This window comes from Lissotriton vulgaris, chromosome 10 (assembly GCF_964263255.1).
Source record: "Lissotriton vulgaris chromosome 10, aLisVul1.2, whole genome shotgun sequence".
NCBI lineage: Eukaryota > Metazoa > Chordata > Amphibia > Caudata > Salamandridae > Lissotriton > Lissotriton vulgaris.
In genome coordinates this window covers 901589119-901613655 of record NC_141698.1, presented here as the reverse complement: position 1 = coordinate 901613655, position 24537 = coordinate 901589119, and the positions used below count along the sequence as shown (strand labels likewise).

The following is a 24537-nucleotide window of genomic DNA, read 5'->3' as shown; positions in this document are numbered from 1 at the left end:
ACTATACAGTGTGGCAAGCACCATGCTGTGTCTGGGATGTATGTCGTTACAACGCATACTTTTACAATGCATACCTTTACAATGCCTTTTTTACACCGCAACATCCATTACAACGCATTCCATTACAACGCATGCCATTACAACCAAATCTTTGAAACTACCTTTACAACGCATTCCACTGCAACACATACTACATTTACAACGCATACCATTACAACGCATACCATTACATTGTATATATGGTAAGTATTGGATAGTGTAGGGGTAAAAATTACTATTCTAAATCCAGGGGGTGCAACAGTAGGGTAAGTGTTGGATAGTGTAGGGGTTAAAATTACTATTCTAATTCCAGGGGGTGCAACAGTAGGGTAAGTATTGGATAGTTTAGGGGTACAAATTACTATTCTAACTCCAGGGGGTGCAACAGTAGGGTAAGTGTTGGATAGTGTAGGTATGTTTTGTAATGGTATGCGTTGTAATGACTGCGTTATAAAGGTATGTGTTGTAGTGGTATGCGTTGTAGTGACATGCGTTGTAATGGTTGCATTGTAATGGCATGCGTTGTAATGGATGTTGCGGTGTAAAAGTTTAGTTGTAAAGGTAGTGCGTTGTAAAAGTTGCGTTGTAAGTGTTGTTTCCCCTGTGTCTGCCACACAGTGCAGGATTGTTAAGGGGGGCAAAACTGGTGCCCCCAGGCCTCATAGCGGAGGGCCAGGTGGGAAGGGGGCTCTACTAGAGGCTCCATAGTCACTTTTCACCTGCCTTTTCATGGTGGGCGAACAGCCATGAAAGGGCAGGCGGAAATCAATATTGTGATCCTGACGGCACAGCTGAGGCTGGCTCTGCTACCATTTTGAGATTACAATTCCACCTGTCATCCCAACAGGCTTCATGAGCCAGTTAGAAGCTGGACTTAATTCCCCCGTGGGTTTCCCTCTAACCACCAATTTCATAATACGGCAGTCAGACGGAAACCTATGATGTTGGGTGGAAAGCCTCCGACGAAATGCTGGATGGCTTTCTGCCCAACATTATAATAAGGGCATATATGATTGGGCATGGAGATGCCTGTCTATCACTATTCCTGCAAGTGGTTTATAGGTTGCTGTACTCCAGCACTGTCTTGTTAGATCTGGCCTTCGCTAAGACTTTTTAAAATCTGCATGGACACTATACTTACTCATAAGGACTTTCAGTCAGCCCTCTTCATCAGCTGGGCTGGTATTGAGTTATTAAAAAAATGTTCCACCAACTATAGCAACCAGCAAGGGTCAGTGGGTCAACTCATTTCAGCCACTGGCTAACTTCACTTTGAGTGATACCATTCTCTCCTTCCACAAAAATACATTCACTGGCAAAGTACTTCCGTTCACTGCTAGAGACTACTCTGGCAATGTGTGATTTTTGAGACAAAAATATGGTTTGGCTTTCAAAATAACATTTTATTTTTTATTTCAGAAGGGCCAGATGTCCCAAAAATATGTTTTACAAATCATTTGACAAAACAAGCATTGGCACTGCCAAAAGACTTTCAGAAAAAAAGGATATACATATTAGCTTTGCCAATGCATGTATGACTGCCACAGATCATTGACCTGAAACACTAACTATGGAACTTTGCCTAGATGATTTTTAGAAAAAACGACTGTTAGAAATGAATGTTCCTGGTTGGCAGAGTATGCACCCTGTCCAAGCAGGAGCCACATTCCTAGTTAGGGTAAGTCAAATACACATCCTAAATGAACCTGTGCTCACTCTCTGGTAGCTTGGCACAGAGCAGTCAGATTAACTTAAGAGGCAATGTGTAAAGCATTTGAGCACACATTAATTACAATAACACAGTGATAACACCACAAAAAGACTCCACATCAGTGTAGGACTAATAGAGTTTATTTATCTAAGTCGAGATATGAATTTTTAAAGATGAAACCTCAAAACAGTGCTTAGAAGTCATTAGTGCTAAAAGGTTACTTGAGGTAACACTAGAACGAGGTGAATCTAAAGTTCCAGGCCAACTATGATGGAAGGCAACCTAGCTACAGGACCCATGCAGGGCTTGCTGAAAAAGTACCTTTGAATGGAGCAAGCGTTGGCGTCAAAGAATCGATGCGTCAGTTCTGATTCATGCAGCCAGGTCTTTGCATTGAAGTAGAGGCTTGCAGTTTTGCCTTTGGTTCGGTGATGCGTCGTCATCGAACCCCGAGTCATGCAGGGATGTCTCCGGAACGGCACCGTGTGGGTGTCGGACGGCACTGCATCGGTTCCGATTGGCACCGTAGTGACAATGCGTCACTTTTTGCAGACAACAGCTGCCGAACTCAGTCTTTTGCAACCCTAATACTTCAGCGAACAGGAGGTACGCCAACAAGCCCATGGAGAAACTTAGGTTCAAGGATGTAGAGAACAGGTCCAATGGACCATCCACTCCCAGGTAAGAAGCAGCAGGCAGGAGGCCAACACAGAGGAGCAAGCAGCAAAGTGGCAGTTCCTGCTACAGCACAGCAATCAACAGGCAGCAGGCTAACACAGCAATGTAGGTAGTAAAGTGGCACTCCCCCCTACAGCACAGACAGGATGTTTTTGGTTCCAGCAAGTTCTACTTTGGTGATGTTAGGGGTCCATTACCCAAATGTGCCTTTTAAGTAGGAGAGACTTCAAATAGGCGTTTGAAGATCACAAGGTCAAGTTTCCTGTTCTGGCTCCAAACTCACTTCAGGGGAGTATGCAGCTCTTTTTGTGGGGACAGTCACAGCCCTATTCAGGTGCAAGTGTCAGCTCCTCCCTCCCAATCTACCTCAGGAAGTACCACCAGCTTGAGGATGGGCGAATGCAAATATCACACCCCAGCTCCCTGTGACTGTCTAGAGGGAACACACAAAAGCCCAGCTTTCACCCAACCCAGATGTGTATTCCGAGACAGGCAGAGGCACAGAATGGTTAAAGTTAGAAAATGCCAACTTGCAATTTTTAGACTTACAATTTAAAATCCAATAACCGCATGTTGTCTGAATCTGTAGAGGCCCCCACTCTGGCCGATTGAAAACTCCGATTTTGTTATTTGCTGATGACACTCTTATTGTGTCTAAAACCCCTAATGGCCTACAGCGAGCGCTGAATAAATTTGAGGACTTTTGCAGTGACTATGGTTTGGAGATAAACGTGGTAAAAACCCAACTTATGGTGTTTAACCCACACAAAAGTTTTAAAGGGAATTTTTATATGAACGGGTTAAAACTGGAAATGTTTATTTTATGTACCTGGTCATACATGTGGCCAAGGATATTAAGTGGGGGAAACTTGATATGGCGGCCTTGAAACTCCGCCAAAATGCGGGAGCAGTACCTGTTGAGCATAAGAAATCCATGACCAAGCCAATCGAGCCAGCTCTTCAAGTGTACGAGGCAAAAGCCCTAAGCTCCGCACTATATGGTGCCGAGATATGGGTTATGACAATCTGTTACCCCTATCACGTTTTGAGAATACATTTTTGCGTAATCTTACTAATCTACCCAAAAGTACACCTATGAAACCACTTCGGTACGATCTTGGCAGGAAAGCCTTGGTAGATATGGCTAGATTGCGCCCATTATAATATTGGCGACGGCTATGGATAACACCCGAACTTGCCCTTTATGCCCAGGGTTTTTGGATGTAATCAAAACGATCACTTTCATAAGATATCCTGGTTAAAGGATCTTTCCAAAAATCTAGTGAAAATGGGCATGAAGGGGTTGTGGGAGAACCCAGAAGTAGCCCCTTTTCCCTTGAAGGTTACATTAAAAGAAAAATACTGGGAAATGATTGTGTATAGAGACTGGAATACTGCTGTTCCCTCCTCAATGGAGGTTCGTTTTCTAGAGTGCAAAGTCGTGCCTAAACTAGAGCCATATTTGGATGGTATCACAAAGCCAGGAGATAGAAAGCTCTACTTCCAGCTTAGAGCAGGATCCCTTCCAATGAGATCGTTAACAGGAAGATGGGCCTCTGCCAGTTCCAACCTGTGCCCGGTCTGTAAGACTGATAAAGAGTCTCTCGCCCATCTTCTCTTTGTGTGTAAAGCTTATACCATCCCGAGGCGAGTCTGGTTAAAACCAGTTTGTAGACTCCTAGGCACAAGGGATAGTACGGTGGCATTAAGGTTAATTTGCACCAGTACATTACCTGTTATTTCATATGCAGTTGCAAAATATCTCGGTTGGGTCTGGGCGATTAGAAAAAAATCTCTTCCATGATTAAATCAATCCCATGTAGTATTGTAATGATTTTAGAATTGTTAAAACTGAATTGATTCAGTGCCTTGTGTATATAACTGAGTCCATAATGTTTTTATATAGACATGATCTTAGAGATTGATTTAAAATGGTAATAGTATTAATCTGTTTTAAGTGGTTTCCTTTTAAGTATATGTGCGAGCCAGTCAAGGTTAATTTAACTGGACTGATACTATCAAATGGAATGTTTTAATGTCTATGCTTTTATGAGTGTTTTTAAATCTCGAATAAAATCCAATTTCACTGTACGTTGTGATTTTAAACTGTGAGGCCAGAGACACCAAACTCCAAATATCCATTCTTTACCAATTAGAAATTACATGTAAAAGATGTTTTAAAGCAATCCCAATGTTAACCCATGGAAGAGATAAACCTTGCAGTAGTGAAAATCGAAAGTAATACACTGCACCATGCCATGGGATGCCTGGGGCCTACCTCATGGGTGACTTATATGTAATAAGAGGGAAGGTTTGAGCCTGGCAAGTACATGTACTTGCCAGGTCGAAATGGCAGTTTAAACTGCACACACAGATTCTGCATTGGCAGGACTGAACCATGTTTAAAGGGCTATTGGAGTACGTGGCACATTCAGTGCTGCAGGCTCACTAGTAGCATTTAATTTACAGGCTCTGGGCATGAATAGTGCATTTTACTAGGGAATTATAGGTAAATTAAATATGCCAATTGTGAATAAGCCAATATTACAATAGGGTAGGATGAGGCGACCTCTTGCCCTAAGTCAAATGCACAGCAAATAGAAGCCTTCGTTGCTGTTCAATAGTTAATCCATTATGTAATCCTCTGTAACCTTTTCTGCCAGTATTTAATTCTATTTTTTAACTTTATGTTCTCTCCAGTTTATTCAGTACTCCACACATGGGATCAGTTGCCAATTTTCCAAGCTTCTCATGCATAAACTGTGCCCATCTGAGCCTCTCGCTTAAACACGACAGTAGCAAAGGTTCGTTCCACGCAGTGTTTATTTACAACCCAATGCATTTCGGGGCTGAAAGCCCCTTCGTCAGGGGACACTATACAGTAACAATAAACACATGTCACTATTACAGAACTCGACACTATTATAACATTGATGAAAATATTTTTTTACAGCAGTATACCATGTACATAAACGCTATCATCTTAATAAAATCCATCATCTGTGAGTTACTGATTGACAACAAGTGAATGATTTAAATAAACATTAGCTCCCTGTTAACTAGACCCTCCCTTCATTATGCTACTAGGAAATATTTTACTGAATGTAGCGCTTGATCTAAACAGAGCATACGAATCAACCCACCCCCTACGGTACCCCACACAATTTATTACCTGATTAAAGTGTAAACCTATAATCTCCACCGTAATTAGCCAGGTGTTCACATTGCCCCTGAATCTTACATTACCTTCACGGTTCACCCAAAGCATTACATAGTGCTCTAACTACGTGTTCCAGAGTATGCAAAACGCACTTTCCACTCATTCTATTCCTCTTTACCTATCTCGTAAATGACGTAAAGGTCCCTTGAAGTACCCCATTATTCTATGTAGGAGCATCTGTTTAACTTAACGGACATTCACGTACCTGCTAAAGAAGATAAAACTTCGTACTCCTCCCATTTCACATGGTGTGACTGTTCAGTGTTTCTAGTGCTTTTAAACGTTACCCTACCAATAGAATTAAATACTGGCAGAAAAGGTTACAGAGGATTACATGATGGATTAACTATTGAACAGCCACAAAAGCTTCTATTTGCTGTGCATTTGACTTGGGGTGAGAGGTCGCCTCATCCTACCCTATTGTCTAGATTTGAGGGCCACAGGGCAAGGCTCGATGTCAAGCTGCACGCATTCTTATCAATGATGGATAAAAATGGTGAAAAATGATTACATATGGTGTGCATCCCGATCTTTCCGAATTGTTAAGCCAATGTTACCACATTTTAGGGAGAGAGCACATACACTTTAGCACTGGTTGGCAGTGCTAAACTGCCCAGAGTCCTAAAGCCAACAAAAAGGAGTTCAGCAAAAAGGAGAGGAGGAAGGCAAAAAGTTTGGCGTGACCCAGCAGAAAGGACTATTACCAAAAGTGACCTCACCAGCTCAGCTGTGTGTCTGTCAGCTTCCCTGTTAGATAGCACTGAAGGGTTCTTTACCAATATGAAAAGGTTCCATGCAGTTATCCTTATTGCATACCAGTGGTGGCCACCGCACAACAAAAGTGGGGGGTGGGTGGAGGTTGGAATGAGGGAAAACAGGGGGATTGAGGGAAAAAAGAATATTTAAAAAAGTACCTTACACTTCACCGATACCAACGGCCGCCTCAGTGATTGACTACCGGCAGACACTGGGAAGGCACAGGCTGCCCAGCCAATCCAGACGCTGGTCTCGTCTTATTCTATGCGCCAAGATTGGTCTGAGCGGCCTGCTCTGCCGCTCAGACACTGCCTGGGAGCCTGCTGCTTTTCTCCAACCCCGCTGTGGTACGACCAAAATGTACATTCTCACTTCTAAATACCCACCACCCCTGCCTGTTATGGCCCACCATGCCCCGTCCCGCACGCATGCACCGTCAGCCAGAGCCCTTCATAGAAAGATAAATTATATTATTGTTTTTATATAAATGTATGTTTCTGCAACTAACTCTAACCAGTCGGGTGACGCTCCTCTATCATTACAGAGGATCTGCCCTGGATCATACTTTGAGCCATGCAAAAAAAACATGAGCAAAAGAGGCACCGTTTGCAAATACGTGTTATTTAGAGATGTATTAAACAACTATACAAGGTGACCATGATGCCATAGAAAACGGCGATACAAGCAAAAAACTGAGATGCACTGTGTGTGATGATGTAATTTTATCTCTGCAAATAAACATTAGGAGAACGATGGAATCCTGGGGCGTGGTAGGCAATTTAGGAACCCTGGTATTATGCTATGCATAACCGTAGCCTTCCCTACCACATGGTCGCCATTGTTGTAGAGCAGACGTTCCATAAATCTAGCACTTTGCCTTCAGTGGCGTAGGAAGGGGGGGGTGGTGGGTGCGGGCCGCCACAGGTGTCATCACTGAGGGGCTTGGCAAAATGGCAAAAATATGTGTTTAAAACACATATTTGTGCCATTTTGTCAAGCCGGGGTGACAAGAAATTTTCCGCACTGATTACCACCTGACCTTGAACTTGGAACATGACACCACCATCCTTAAATGTTGCAAAGATCATTAAGCCGATGGGCCACTATTAATAATAGTTCTGGTAATTTTCTGGCAAACCTGAAACTCTTCTCTGGCTTCATTGGGTTATGCCACTGTATTTTGCAACACCAGCATGATTGAGTCATGGCTCTGTCACTGGGAAGAACTGCATCATCGATCTCTCACATGATATTGAAATTATTTCTTTCCATAAGGATCTAATGATAAATGGAATTCAGTGCATGAACTGAGAGAAGGAAACTAGAAGAATGTTCTTTCCTTTCTGCAAATCTAGAGTAAATGTAAGTTCTATTTCAGAGAGAATGTCGATCATTATGGACAGTGCGCATGAATAGAAAGTAACACCAAGTACATAAATATGTACTAGGTTTATGACACAAAGTAGCTCTACTAAAGGAGCATGCAAAATGGATGAATTAGAGTCCTACTTCTGCTCACATCAATCATTATAAGGTGTTTCAGAAACACCAGTCTTCAGCTGATAAGTGTGTCATTCAAATACAGCATGATTTACACATAAATAAGATTAAAACTCAAAATAAAGGATGTCTGTGGGAAGGCCGCGTGATGAATTTTGCCTCAGGGCGAACAGATTAAATCCACTACTATTTTTGAGGCTCTGTGTTTCAATTTGCGCATGGAAGTAGATTAATTTCAGACTCCTGTCACAATCAGATTATTGTTTGTTGGGGAAAAATACTCTAGGCAGAATAAATAAAATCAAATAGACTTAAAGGAGCACAGGAAACAGAATTTACCAGACTTGTATGCTGGTAAATCAAACAAGAAAAGTGTTGGTGCTGTTGTAATCTCTGAGTCACCAGCAAGCAGGGTTGAAACGTTACCTTTGAGTTCTTGTCTCAGCCTTATAAACCAGGTAAAACGAGCCTAATGTTCATCGAATTAAAAAAACGATGTTCACATTAGCATTATGTGTAGGCTTAGTAAATCAAGTGTATTTGAGTGGAGAAATGCCTCGGTCTGATCTCCCTCTCCCATAGAGGTAATTTGTAGTTTGCGTCCCTCCCTTCTCAAGTTGTCTGGGTTTTAATTCTCAACAACCTGCCAAGTGGACTCTGGGCTTGTATTTAAGAAACAAGGCCTTAGGCCCACATTCATTTCATGCCTAGTTTGAAAAAAAAATAAACCCAGAATATGATCGCAAATAAAAGGTTCATGTTCTTTTATTGTCAAGGCTGGACTTCTGAGCTCCCAGGTTTTACACAATTAGACCATAATATTTAAGGCTGGCAGTGGCGGATGCCGTGAAACTAATGTGAGGGGGGAAGCAGGACATGGGATAACAGGGAATAATATTTTTTTTAAACTTACCTGACGAAATGGTTCCTCAGTCCTCTTCTCCAGCTCTCCTCCCAGCATGCACAGGGACAGGGCACAGGCTCCCCACCCAATCCCGGCACTGTTACATGCTTTACCTAGCATGAGAGCAGCGCCATGATTGGTCTTTGCGGCATGCAACACAGCTGGGTTGGAGAAACCTAAATTCTCATCTCTGTTTGGCAGCCTAAGATGGCCAGCCAAACAGACATGCGCACTTACATTGGACCTACCACTTCTCCCTGCTATATCAGGCCCAATCCATCCTTACACTGCTGGCATCTGCTCAGTCAGCGGTACTTTTATTTTTCGCTGGACCGCTGACTGACTGATAATTGGGGTGAAGCTCCTCCGCAATTACAGAGGAGCCGCCCCTGAAGGCTGGTCTCCAACAATAATCCATACAGATCAATTTCACCAGTGTTATAGTCACTGGACTTGCCCAGTTAAATGCAAACATACTTAAAAGTATGTGTGCCTGGTCTACAAAGCATAGTTCACAGAAATACCCCATTTAATAGGCAAACAATGTATATATCTTAGGGATAAATCCACAATGAAGGTATGTTCTGCCTTGAAAAAATAACCATTAGAAAGCAAAGAACTCTCTATTCAATTTTTTCTCTGGTGGCACCATAAAAATTCAGAATTTATTCCTCGTTAATCTCCAACAAAAAAACACACTTGCCACTTTCAAGAGCAAATTTGAAGGCTCTGCTAACACAGACACTTTTTTTCATGATCCTTAGATATGATTTTATATGCTATTGGTACTCCACAACTACTGGTGATATCTCTGAAATTAACATATATTCATGGCCCTATTTAGGATTTATTTATATTTTATGGAGCAAATATATTACCTTCTTTTTGACAAGTGCTTGGTCTAAAAATAAACCGGCATGTGCATTCTGTGACCATAAAAATATCCCTCTGATATTATCCATGCAAAATATTTTGCCTTGATACTAGACTAGTCGTCACTTTACTATTTTATTTATTTATTTATTTATAAAATTTCTAAAGCGCACAAATACCTTTGGGTTTTCTTACTATAGAAAGATCAATGCACATCTCTTGTGTTGTTGCTCACTGGAGGAAAGTGCCACTCTTTTTATGATCACCTCCATTTTGTGGGCTAATGCCACTGGTTCTTATAACTCTGTGAACTGGGACTCTGATAACCAGGCCTCAGTGCAGGTACTCCGACCCATAAAACATGCCACACTTGGCTATACTCCTAATTGGCACATTTAAAGTACCTATAAAACCCTAGTTTATTGTGACACTAAATGTACTGAGGGCCTGCAAGTTAAATGTCACTTGTGGACTGCAGCACACATTTTGTGACACTCTAAAGCGACAGTGCAAACATGATTGCAGGCCTGCCAGATATAGCTGTACTGGGCGGGAATTTATCTGCAAATGCAACCTGTTAAAATAGCCCCTTTTGACAGGCCTAATCCTTGCTTTTAATTATTAATATGTCACCCCTAAGCCTTACATTCAATAAGGCAGGGTGCACGGTGTTTAGCAGTATGACATGTAAAGGTTTAATGTTAAACATGTCCGTACAGTGAAAAGGCCTCAAAAGCTATTTTCTGTGTAGCGGGGTTAGCTGTTTTACAGAAAAGCATGGGATACAATATTAGATTAAATCATGTTTTCTCCGGCTAAGAAACACCTCAAAATGTAATTCCTCGACTTTTTAAAATATCTATTTCAAGTCCAATTAACTGGTAAAGTTGTAATTGTAATAAATGTATGGAAAGGTAATTTTAGAAAGTTACATTTTGCCTGCCTAAAGACTCTGAAGGCCCATTTGCAGGAGCTCAATGCCCCCTTTTGTATAAGATGCAAACATGATCCAGAGCTAAAACAAAGGCCTTAGGTGTGGGGAGCTGTTCAGTTCCTCTAACAGGATGACCATATAGGCTGCGCCCGGGAACTTGATTAAATTCAAATATGCGTATCCAATCACAGACAAATATTAGCTGACACCTGTTCACCTAGGCAGGCATGCGCCCTTGGGAAAGGAGCTGCACCCAGTTCTGTTTTGAAGGGACCACAGAGGTGGGGTTGTTCATTTTCGTAGCCAAACCTCTGTGGTGGGCGAAAGGCTCTGCACAAAGGGGTAAGGGTTTCATTTTATTTTAAAATTGGGATAAGGGGGGCACTGTGGGATTGTTTACAGAAGGGCACATAGGAACTGCTGCAAAAGTGTGTAGGGTTACTTCCTGGCACTGTTCCCTTAATTGTTAGGGAGGGGCTATGAGTCACTCTCATTCACAGGCTAGTGTCAAGCATTATTATGGTACCCCTGAACATTCTCTTCATAACACTGCTGTGGCTATAGAAGACAGAATAAGTACTATACCTGCTGTTGAGACCTGTAGGAGAACCTAAGGGCTGACCCTGCTCACTCACACTTGTACCCAGAATAAAGAAGCAGACCCCAAGGGCTAGTTGGCTGACCGTATGTTATTCTACAGGGACACAAAAGCTGCAACAAGCACACTTTTGTGGAAGATCCTAGCTAATGTTATTTATTTATTTATTTATGAAGCTTGTAAAGCGCACGGCTACCCCCAAAGGGGGTGTCCCAGCGCTATAGACTACAGACTTGGAAAGAGAAGCAATTTTAAGAGATGGAGAACAGCCAAGTTTTCAATTTACTGCGAAAGAGAGGTTCAGAAGGGATAAACCTAAGACCACTATCCAGTGGACCTACCCTGAAACCTATTGGTGGTTTTTGCTGGAGTGATTCTTGACCATAAATTGCTGTTCCTGAGGTTCTACGACCTTGTCCTATGTCAAAGTGTACTTCTCCTGAATTCCTGAGAAACGTGTGACTCAGACACTTTTTGAATCCAAAAACACCTAGAGGATTGAGGCAAATCTGCTAAGCCTATCCAACATTGTCGCTGGGCCACAGATTCAGGTTGCTCCTGCTCAGAATTTTTCCACAGTAGCAAATCCATTTCAGAAGGGTGTCACAAAGAAGCTATCCAGGCTTGTGGAGCCCTTATCATCTACAGTCTGCAGCCTTGCTCCACTGGAGAAATCAGAGCTCCAAAAAAATTATAGAAAGTAGATATCTGAATTGAGCAATGGTGGGAAAAGTATCTGGCCGGCAAAGGACCTTCCTTGGAAATGAATTCTGAATTTCAGCCACTCTAAGCTTGCCTGCCCAGTGTCAACAGTTTCACTGGGACTTCATCGGATACCTATTCGGCCTTAGGAAGCCCTCCTTGGACACAGCCTCTGTCTTGCGCCACAAAGTATGTTCGTCATCAATTTCAGAGACTAAGTCAAAAGGTAAGACTTCCATCTGCGGTTAACCAGGTTTCTGTATCCGAATCACGCTCGACTGCGATCAGCCTTAATCCCTTCTTAGGCACAGTCAAGTGCAACCAGATGGCTGCTGTTGGCTGTTAACACTCTTTTTGTGATTTTTTTCTTTTAAAACTTCAAAAGTTCATAATGTTGGTTCCCCTTATTGGAGTTTTTGTCATTTTGGTGGTATTTATTCATTAAATTGTCCTCTATTTTTATATATTGGACCTGGATTTTAATATAGTTGTCTATTTTAATTTTTTATTATTTTGGTACTTTTAAATGCTTCACACCTTACTGAAACCTTTACCTGGACTATCAAGAATTGTAGCATTATTACTTCTGGTGGACTAACATCAGCCCCCTAACTAATAGTCCAGTTTCACATTTGCCTACTTTCACCTTCATCTGAGCTTTAAAAAATGGTACAATGATAAATAATTTCAGTTAATAGTGATCTGACCACAAGAGGCTTAACCTCTTTGCTGCTGATGACGAGCTCAGCTCATCATCAGCCACGGGGGTCGTGTGCTGATGACGAGCTCAGCTCGTCATGTAACAGGGCTCTTTGAATTTTGCCGCACACAGCGGGAAAAGCCGCCGCAGCGATGCGGTTAAGATAAACTACTGGCAGCGTAAAAAAGAAAGTAAGCGCACATACAAAGAGATGCCTTTCCACTTGTGTTGACCTCCACCAGACTCTTTAAAGATGATTTTCTCAATCATCGTGTGGAAAAGCTTTATACTCCAAAAATATTTCTTTTATTAAGAAGGATGTTACTAATGACTCCTGTTTATATCCCAAACTCCTTCAGACAACAGTTCCCCTAATGTCAAGGCAGAAAATGCAACAACATTCATCAAGTTCAAAGTAAGGCACAGTCTAATAAAACATGTGCGGTAAGATTATACCCTCAAAAAAGCTTTGCCCAACATTCATTTGGGCAACAGGTAACCATGTTACCCTTTGCCTCTTGGAACTAACATTTTAGGATGCAATGGTAACATTGCTCATTGCTATGATTAAAATAGAGGTTCGCAGACTCCACAGATAATCAGTGGGTCTCACGGGGTTTCTTATGGGATTTGATCAGTGTTTCTCTCTTGCATGAAGAAGACTCTTCCCTCTGAGGGGAGACGGACATAGCTAATACCATTTCCCCGGTTTAGTTGAATTCCGTGTGGCGGGTCTGGATATGGCACTGGCAGGAAGGGAGGTTCATAGTGCTTATAAGGCCAATCCATAGGTCAGCCACGGCCGGCAGGAGGTGTAACTGCAGGGCGGGCGGTGACTTAGGGAGGGGGAGGGGCAGGGTGGGGGGTTGTAATGTATGGATTAGGGACTATAACAGGTAAGTAAACTTATAAATAAATAAAACGAATTTCGTTGTGTGCACTGCATCGCATTTGGTGATGCAGTGCACACAATGAAATTAGTTTTATTTATTTATAAATTTACTTGCCTGTTATAGTCCGTAATCCATACATTGCAACCCCCCCATCCTGCCCCTCCCCCTCCCTAAGTCACTGCCCCGCAGTTACACCTACTACCGGCCGTGGCTGCCATAGGTGTAGACCGGAGGGGTGGATGGTAAGAAGGGTATTTGAAATCGCCCACGGAAATTCCACTCTTATTGATCAGTCATCGCATTATGGCAATTCCACATTCCTGTCCCTTTTCCCAAAAGAGAGGATGCAGTTTATTTTTTATATGTAGTTTGCATTTGCACAGAAAAATAAACCATTTACTTTTGTGTTGGCTATATTTTCTCCTGACATCTGCAATATATCATGTACGACTAATGAGTAATAATTAATGTATGCCCACTTAATCTTTCATGCAGGATGGCCTGAGCATTCCTATTCCAATATCAATAGGAGGATTAGTGGTCTTTAAAACAACACATCAGAGGCATTGTTCAGAAAGCAAGTTGATTAACTCATGCGCTTTGCAATTATAATGAAGTGTTTCCACAATGTACCCAGTTACTGAAGTATGACCAAAACTAATACACTATCGGCACCTTTAACAGTTACAAAAAAATATTAATTTCAAGGAAATTAATCTCATCATTGCTCTGGCAAAATTGTGCAATAGAAGAATGACATACTGAGGTGTTCTCATCTGCATTTCGGAGTATGTTAGTAATACAACTCATTAAGGAACTGCACTGAAGACATGTGAATATACCAACATACCCTGCATCAGGGGGAGAGAGGTCAGACGCAGGGTATCAGAGCCTCGACAAACTGGGCACATTCCCCCACAAAGAGAACCAAGCCGGCAGGTCTAAACCAATCGAGGACCAAAACTCAGTCGTGGCTAGAGGTCATTCACCCATACCGGGCCCTACCGCGCACCGAGAAGAAATATTACCCCAGGTCAACCAAGATAGGTTAAGGAAACTAATCCTGAAAGGCAAACTCGAGGGGGCCCCCGGTCCCAACGGGATACCGCCGATCCTATACAAGCAAGACGCAGCCTTCTGGTGCAATACTCTGACACCAGTATTTCAAGCAATAAGAGGAACGGCCAGCATACCAACATCCTGGAGAGGCTCGATAATTAGCCCAATCTACAAAAAGGGAGCCAGGAACGACCCAAGTAGTTATCGTCTTATTGCCCTCATCGATACAGAGGCCAAATACTATGCAGGCCTCATTTTGGAGGAATTAACATCTTGGGCAACAGGAAAAAACATCATCGCAGCAACTCAAACTGGATTCCGCAGCGGCCAGGGCACCTCAACCAACATCATGGCGCTAACCCTTCTGTCCGACGCTGCAAAAACCTCTAAGGGGGCAATCTTCACGTGCTTCATAGACTACAGTGCCGCGTTCGACCATGTGGATCGGCAAAAACTCTGGCGGAAGATGGACAGATGGGGAATTCCAGGCCCACTTTTACAACAGCTGATAATGCTATATACCGACACCTGGGTCAGGATCAAGTTAGGTTCTGGCACGCATCTTTCGATACAAATCAAGACCAGTAAAGGCCTGAAACAGGGCTGCGTCCTAGCCCCCACGATGTTTAACCTTTTTCTCGCAGACCTCCCCGACGACCTGGAGACAGTCAAATCCCACGCCCCAAGACTAGGCAACATCACGCTTTCAAATCTTCTATATGCTGACGACCTAGTCCTCATCAGTCGGTCCCCTATCGGTCTTCAACATCTCCTCAATAAAACCAATGCATTTTCAAAAACCAACTCATTAACTATCAACTTAAACAAAACAAAAGTAATGACAATAAACTACCATAAAAAACGGAAACCTGCATGGTTCCTGAACGGACAGAGGTTAGACCAGGTAACCTCCTACAAATACCTAGGAGTCATAATAGACGGCAATGGCTCCTTCAAACAACAACTAGATGCCATTCGCCGAAAGGGTACGACATTCCACCTATCGATAAGACCCTTGCAGAAAGTACTCCCAGACCGGACCCTGGGCCCTCTCCTACAGGTAATAAAAGCTCGCTTACAGCCCATGCTCACCTATGGCAGCGAGGCCATGAGAGGGAAAGACGCAACAACACTAGACAATACCATCAGTCGAGCATACAGGGCAATACTCCATCTCCCCAACAACTCATCACCAGCACAAATTCGGCTAGAATTCGGCCTGCAGAAACAAGCAGTCGAGAGAAGAGGCGCATACCTAAAAAGCTGGCGGAAAATCAGAGATGCGGACCAAGGGTCCTTAAACGCCCATCTATGGACGGAACTATCGATTAGAGACAACTCACCTGCAAGGACCTACTTAATGGACTCACTGAAGGTCTTAGGACTCACAGACTTATGGGAGTCGGCAACTGACCCTCGTACCTTCAAAAAAGTGGTGTCAAAAGTCACCAAGATGGTTTCATTAATCGAGGACAAAGCCACCCTAGCTAAGAGAGCGCACGGCTGGGCGGTGCTGAAAGGTTACAGCGCTCTAAAACCACAAGACTACCTAATGATGGGCCTCACACAAAAGACAAAAAAGAAGTTTCTTACAATGCGCATGGGCAGAATTCCTATAGCTCCGCACTTGGCACCATGGGCAAGGGAAAACCCCGCAAATCAATGCCGTCTCTGTCTTTCTGCGAAAGAGGACCTTATACATATAATCTGCATTTGCACAAAACTCCTGGACATAAGGCGCTCACTGCTACGAACATTATGGAACCAGAAAGGCATAACGAGCTGCTGGCAGGCCGTGATGCTCTGTTTTAACCCTGATGAAACTCAGCTAAACTGCAGAATAACAAAATACTTTGAGATAGTGGCCAAAAGACTAAACGAAAAAACCAGAGGGTCTTCTCTAGCAGAAGTCAAATAACAACAAAACAAACACCCCTGGCTACCACGGTCATCGAAGTGGAAGCAGTAAGGACACGAAAACTCCACAGACTCATATACAACAATAGCTGAGACTTTTTACATCTGAACTACTGCACTTTATTAGTTTTAATGAAGACACCGACTTTTTTAAAATTTGTACGTTTTATAATTGTGAGTTTTTATTAACTGTACAATAAACAAACCTAAACCTAAACCAACAGATCAAATAAATCCTTTGATGAAAACACATGATATGGAAAGCCAACAGGACATCTGTTGCTGTAGGATGGCAGCCCCTCCTCTTACAATCTATGGGCAGTCTGTACATATTCATACGTATCATTTTCATACAGCTGGTTCTGTGTAAAGCTTTCTTTCCTTGAAAATAGCGATTTCTTTTGATGTTTAGAGCATTCTTCGAGAAACTGTTTGTTTCTGTGAGGCTGCAAAAGAAAATTACATTCTGTCAACTTCTTCTCCAGTCAGAAAACATGTCATAGTAGAAAGCAATGAGAATGCTTCAAAATGTACTCTGAATGCAATTTCATCTTTCTGCACCCACTTGAACAGTGAGGAGAAAGCTGTTATGTTCTTGGGAAAGCATATTCTTTACTCGTTCACTTCACACTATGTCAAGAGGCCTTTCTTGCTGGGGAGTTTTACTCATTTACCTTGCAATAAGAATTGGATAATGTGTCAGTGATTGCTACTGTCCACAGCATGCTGGACAGCTCACACGTTTTTAAATGTAAAGACTCACAACTACAATGTACAATGTCAAATGGTGCTTTATACAACATCGATGACGTGAAAAGTAACCCCCAGTAGATATTCACTGCATTATCATTGTGCATAGCTTGTGATTTATTTGTTTTTTTTCCGTTACGTTACACTATTGTAACTTTCTTGGAGACCCTTAATCTGAGTTTCTATTTGTGATACTGTAGTTGTTTTTTTGCTTGACTTTGCATGCACTTTTAAACACAATTTCAAAAGATTCACTTGTTTTACTTGCTCGATTACTCCAAGGATAGTTGAAGCTCTACTCTAAAGTTGTGGAAGTAGTTGAGAGAGTGAGGGGTAATGTTCTATCCTCCCATGGCACATGATTACTTAACCCTTTCATTGCCGGCCGTGCTTTTGGCTTAGTCGGTGAGATTTGAGTGTGAATCTTGAATTCCCCCTACCCCAAAAAAAGCAGTCGGATGCAGGGTAGAGGGTGAGGCCACCACGGTTTGGGATTGACTGTTTCCATGAGGTGTAACACTGTCTAGAGTGGTGCAGTAGGTGAAAACAATGGGCTGGAATGCTACTCCGAAAGATTGCCAATGGTTGCTCAAGGAGTAATTCTATAGGTGCAGATTTACTATTTTTGGGGTAAACCAGTCCTTATATATATTTAGGATTCGTATCCATAAAATGAACAAGTTATAACCTCTTAGTGGAAAGAGAATGACAAGTAAAACCCACACCGACACAGCAGAAAACAATCTGGGACCCTAGGTCAAACCAAGAGTGCTCCGAAGAGGTGTCACACCCCAAACACCGCTCCTGAAGCTATGTTCGTGTCCATCCCTCCCAGGCTTGGTAATTCTCCCTAGGAACACATGACTACAGTCAAATACAACACACTGTCCATGGGATCACCTTTTTAATTGTATTTTCACTTCATGAACTTTTCTCCGTCTCTCCTACAAGAACCGTGATGGTAGAGTTGTGGTTACGGTTCCATGTTTCTAGTGCTCGCCTTTTTCAAATCATTTTGTCAAGTGATTGATAGCCCCATGTACTAAACCTGAGTTCCAAATGGAGAAGGGCATGCAGGCAAACTCATAGGATGGTCTGAGCCAGAGTAGAGCTTTGGGTCTGGCTTGGCTCTGAAGAGTCCAAGCACAAGCTGAGCCATACAAATATTTGGTATATCTGTTTAGCAACAAACAAAAGGTAAAAATCTGATACAATCTCTTCAAAACTCAAAATGTGATTTTTTTTACCAAGTATTTCACCTTAGTACATCAGATTATATCACTGCATAGACAAGGATTTATTAACCTCATCTATGCTCATGACGAGCTCAGCTCGTCATGAGGCACAGTGCAGCTGCACTCATGACGAGCTGAGCTCGTCACGGCCGTTGGAACGTTGCACGCGGGGATAATTACCCTGCTGTGCTGAATGTTCGAAAAACGGGTGTGGTTGTGACGAGCTCTGTTCGTCATGAGTGCAGCTGCACTGTGCCTCATGACGAGCCGAGCTCGTCTCAAGCACAGCGGCGCCGCACGCGGCCCCCCTCCCCTTGCACAGCGGGGGGGAAACCACCCGCAGCTAAGGGGTTAAAAGAGATTGTTTTTAGAGATATTCATGGCTCGCTCCCCAAAAAAAGTGAGGTTAAGGAATTGGGAGACAAGTCAGTAGCCATGTAAAGCCAACAAGGGTCCTAGATTCTTATTATAGATAGACACATATATAGCAGATCCAATTGAGGCACCACCAGACCCAAATACAACGCAAGAATGAATTTATTTGGGATGTGACAACACCCAAACACCACCCTGAAACTGACCCTGTTGTTGGTGTGTTTGTGCACCTCTGTGCCAGGGTTTTCAATTTTTATAATGGCATTCGGTTGTTTGAACATATCTCTTTGTTCTCTTTGTGCAAACTATAAACTATGCGCTTTTTTCAGCAGAATCTGGCCAGCGTTCTGGTGACAAACCCTGCATCAATAACTAATTCAAGCCTGAAAAAGTAATGAAAAATATGCTAAAATGTTTGTTGTATTTCTCAATTTAACAAACATAATACCCAGAATAATAATCAAGAAAAGATTGCCCTGGATGTTTGGCATTTGGCAGTACTAGATATTCATAGTTTTTAATAAAGAATGTAATCTGTACAGTCAGTTACGTAATATATGTGGTAAATTTGCGAAAGTGCAGAGTACCATAAAAATCAAATAAAACATACGCTATGCGCAACAATACAGTGATTATATATAGATGTTACGTCTATCATGTGTTTAATATTTTGTGATAAACATAATTTCACATACAGATGATGAGTCTTTAGATTCAAAAACTTCCGAGCTATCTAGCATATTGTGGCCTGCACCAAGCATTGATGCATTCTGTAAGGCTGCAGGACGTTAAATGAGCAAACTCCCTCTCCACAGAAAAAAGGCCTCTTGACCCACTGTGAAGTGAACTAGTAAAAAAACACGGTGTTGTCAAGACCATCAGAGCTTTTATTCCTCGCTGTTGAATTGCGGTGAATTGCTTCTAGAGTGCTGTTGGTGTTTTCACATTTCTTTGTCTGATGACATGTTTTCAGACAGGAGAAGGGGCGACAAAAATACAATTTGATTTTGCAAACTCATAGAAAAAAAATATTTTTTTTAAAGAATGTGGTGAACATCAAGAGAAAGCCAGATGTGTTATCAGGGCATATATGAATACGTACAAATTATCCATAGATTGTAAGAGGAGGTGTTTCCATCCTATAGCAATATATGTTTTTTTGGCTGCCTATATTAATGTGTTTTCAGCCAAGGCGCTCACCTGCTAGTACAAACCTATAGCTTCAGTGCAGTTACTTAACGAGTTGCAACACTAACATATTCTGAAATGTAGATGAGAACGCCTCAGTATACCAGTCTTCAGTCTTACAAAAAATGCCAGAGCAGTGATGAAACTGATTTACATAAAAAGATTATAGTTCATTGGACTGCCAGCTGTGGCGATCACGTTTATTAGTTTCGATCATACTTCAGTAATGGTTATGGGAGAGGTGTGGTGCCGCGGCCAGGGCGACTGACTCCCGCATCTGGGGATCGCGGTTTGATCCCTGGCACCGGTGGCAGATTAGCCCAGTACCATGTGACTCTGGGCAATAGCTTGGTTAATCTTCCCAACGGCCTCCAGCGCCTAGAGACCCTTACGGGTGATTGTGCGCTTTACAAATGTGGATTATTATTGTTTAAGCATATTGTCGAAACATTTGATTAGAGAAACAAACAGCATGAGTTTATAGAGTCGCAACCCTAACTGAAATGTTCCTGTGATGTACTGTTCTAAAGAGAGAATGTGGCGTAAGGGCCACAGCTTCCGACTTTGGGACTGGGGAACCAGGTAGTCTCGTGCCAAGTCAGCATCCCGTGATTCTGGTCCAATCACTGAGGGGCAGATTTATCGATGCGTAACACAGAAAGACCATTTGCTGCACGGCATCAAATGGAGAGGTGAGGAATGTGCTATATTTATGAAGATATGGTGCATTGCAGCTCTCTCACCGTGCTAGCGCACTATGTGCTGCCTAGTGAGAGTGCTTGTGCCAGGGTGCAAGGCTTCCTGCGTTGCAGACAGGTTTGTTTTTGGGCATTAAGGGATACCTTCCAGCACAAAAACAATCCTTTGAGGTGTTTTCCTCTTTCTAAGTGTGCTGCTATATTCACCGCACTTATAAAGAGGAAACAACAATGAGAAATAAAGATATTTCTCCTTGTTGCACCTCTTTCGGGAAGGCATTCAGTTTTGACGTATTCCCAGGTTTACTACTCTTGGTAGATCTTGAATTGAGCCGAAAAGCTCTGGTGGATTCTGGTGGTCACCCACGCTTCACCCATGTAATGCCTTCCCGGTGGATAGTAATGCACGGCAGCAAACGTGTGCTGCCCTGCGTTACTCCAGATTTACCGAGCCCTGCAGGGTGACGCAGGGTGACGCAGGGTGGCCTTGCATGGCTTGGTAAATCTGACTTCAGGATTGCGTTGCCCTTGCGTGACACAAGGGCAACACAAACTTCTGATAAATCTGGCCCTTTATCTCCCCATGCCTAAAACCAAAAAATGAATGCGTCCCTGTGTAATGAAACTGGGACACATTTAAAGTGCTCCAATTCTTTCAGACTGAGTTTGCGCTATATAAAAGTGCAAAAAAATACATGAAAACTACTACCCTTTCCATAGAAATTAAATGAGAAATATCCTGGCCTTATGAGCCTGTAATGATTATTTTCCTAGGATAAACGACAGAAAGTAGAGTGAATACAAACATAATTAGTCTATTTTCCGTTCAAATACGAAATGCGGCCAAACACAAACTCCGTATTTTTATTTGGGAGAAGGGGGCAGGAAGGTGGAACAAACATAATGCGATGACCGGACTAAAAGTGTACAATTGTTGCAGGTAAATTTGCCCTATAAGGGATAAGAAGCTCCTCTTATCCAAGTGCCACACCCAGACCAACCACTAGCGGTTTTAAGTAACAGGGACAAGCAGAGTGTATCTCTATTTCTCCATAGAATGAAGCTGCGTGTTTCTTTGTACTTCATTCTTCAACTCACGGCATACTATTTTTGAGAAATGTATTAAACTGACAGCCTGATTGAAGGGCCTGGATCGTATCTAGAAATAGTCTTTCTCTAAGTCTAGCAGCACCAATGCTGTTACAATCCCTGATTCATTTCAGTGACCTTCTCAAACCTAGGACTATATTACCAACAACTAGCGATAATTATCGCTATGTTGGATTAGCGGCAATATTATTATCGCCGAGCTACGCCGATTTTTATCGCAGATAAACCTTGCTATTATCAAGGTGTATCTCAAAAGCGATAAAAATCGGCAAAATGCATGAATATCGCTGAAAAGTCAGCGATTTTCATGCATTAGCGAGCTAATGCTCTTAGCCATGTTATCCACCTACCATTGGATAACATGGCTAAGTACTGCTCTGGGCAGGCGTTAGCTTTTGCAGATATTCGCGCTTAGGGCGAATATTTCCAAAAGTAGGTAACAGGAGATTGTGATGTTAGCGACTGTTTCCAGTCGCTAACATCTTAGCACGCCCACTATGCATGTCATTAGTGATAAATATCACTGACATGCAAAGCGGGCCCCAAGATGATCACTATCTCCTACTAGCTGTCGCTAACTAGTGTTAGCGACAGCTAGGTAATAGGGGGATAAAATTATCGCCGCTTTAGCGGGAAAAATTCCTGCTAAAGCGGCGATAAGGCCCTTGGTAATATGCCCCCTAGTTATTGGGACCCTCATTGGATTAGGATATGCCATGTCTATCTGTTTTGAATACTGTGTAAGCATCTGACATGCCACAGTGTATATGGTAGTAAGATTACAATATTGGCACCATGCCTCAGCAATCCCTGTTTACTGACATGGGTTTTCTTCGAAACTTGAAATGATGCTCAAAATTACTAAAATAGTTCAGGAGCGCTTCCTATTTGTGTAGCTGCTGTCATGTGCATATCCTGGACCTGTATTTGCTTCGCAATCCTCCACTGCCCCTTCACAAGTCACATTTGTTAGAAAGTCCAAATTATATTTTGCATCTGAGGTCCCCAGGATGTGCAATATTTTCTCACTTTTTCTCAGAGCAATTGAATCTCCTATGGGGTTTTAAAAGATGCTCAAGTACTTTCTCTGCGTTCTAAGCTAATTGTAACTTCCTTAATCATCGATTCTGACATCAGAAATGTGCATAGGAATATTTAGATTGAGATATGCACCATACATGTGCTTGCACTGAGTCTCTGTGCCATTGATGACATTTCACTAATTCCTCATCTAGTTGTTGGAGGATCACTACCTACACGTCCGTACAGGCAGACTGTATATTTGTTCTACTTGTCAATGGAAAAAGAATCTGGGTTCTGCAAATGTTAGTTTCTTCCTTTTCATTTGAATTGCCGAGCACGCAGTAAATGACTCTATTTTTGATTGCAAACAATAACATATTATTTGCTCTGTATGCCAATGCCTACAGTGTCAAACAAATAAAGCCTGGAAAAATAACTTTCACATCACACTTTTTGGAGCTTGAAGTATTTTTCTAACAATAGAACTCAGAAACAGACCACCCTTGTCTGCATCTGTGCGTAATAACACCATTTTCATTCTGACATTGCGTCAGAAAGAAAATATTAACATTGGACTGCGTTTGTCTGAATTAATTTCTACGTTACTGCTCTCCTTTTTGATAAGAAGAAAATGTTTAATCATACATTACTTTTTAGATTTCTGTATTTGCCTGATTTATCCTTTGTCCAGTGTGCTTGTAATAAAGTCAGTTGTTTTATTGTTACAGAAAAGGCTCTAAAATACTGTGACGAAACAGGGAATTGGTTCCGACATCCGGACAGCAATCGTACCTGGTCGAACTACACCCTGTGCATCTCTTATACTAGTGAAAAGCTGAAGGTGAGTGCTGGTTACATGTCAGTGTTGAGAAGCATGAGGCTGTATTTAAGGACGTGGGGCCTGTTTTAGACTTTGGTGGATAGGAAGCTCAGTCAAATCTAGCCTACCCGACTCCTAGTGCCATGGTCTATGAGGTACTTGTAATAGGGCGGATAGGACATCCAGCATGTTTGTCTATGTCTGTATAGAGTCATTTTTTGCCACTTTTTGTAGTTGCTTATTTTCTCACTAGAGTACTAACAATGTAGAGTCTCCACTTGGTCTGGGCTTATTATGACTGGCCAGACTATGCACCAAGGTTTGTGCCCTTTTTCGCAGCAGACCGTGTACTTTGATTTCTAATATCAGTTAAAATGATGATACCAGAGATGCCAATTCATTGGTGAAGATGTATTCAAGGATGGTTATACTTTTACTCGGCTCACCCTTATGTACGGTTGTCATTAAACATTTAATTTCTTAGTAAAGGTCTGGAAAGTTAAGGATGGTCGAAGTATCACATGGGATGAACTACTGGATTTTAAAAACCCAGCAGTCTCTTTGCGTTACCATATGGCAGTGAACTTCAGGTTGCCACATATGACAACCAATCAGCTCAAACTAGAGACAATAGTATAACTGCTGGAAATGTACAATCCCCCAGGAAACAACAGCTGCTTATGAGCATCAGCAGTATGTGTTTCTTTTTGCTGATTCAAACTGCTGAGCTGGACTTCAGCTTGACCCTTTTGAGGCGCAGGATAGTCATCTTTCCCCAAAGCCTATTTTGCCTTCAATTCATTCCTCAGTGATGCACACATAGAATTCTGGATTAATGCCTCAATGGGGCCCAA

General features: G+C 42.3%; 1 protein-coding gene across 1 annotated transcript in view; it reads left to right on the top strand.

Annotated features, from left to right (window-relative positions):
• Nucleotides 1–24537, top strand: part of LOC147688983 (calcitonin gene-related peptide type 1 receptor-like) — a 2326554-nt gene that overhangs the window by 1300766 nt on the left and 1001251 nt on the right. The window contains exon 7 of the mRNA XM_086941876.1: nt 23592–23704. Coding sequence (XP_086798002.1) covers nt 23592–23704 — 113 coding nt within the window. The remainder of the gene's footprint in view (nt 1–23591; nt 23705–24537) is intronic.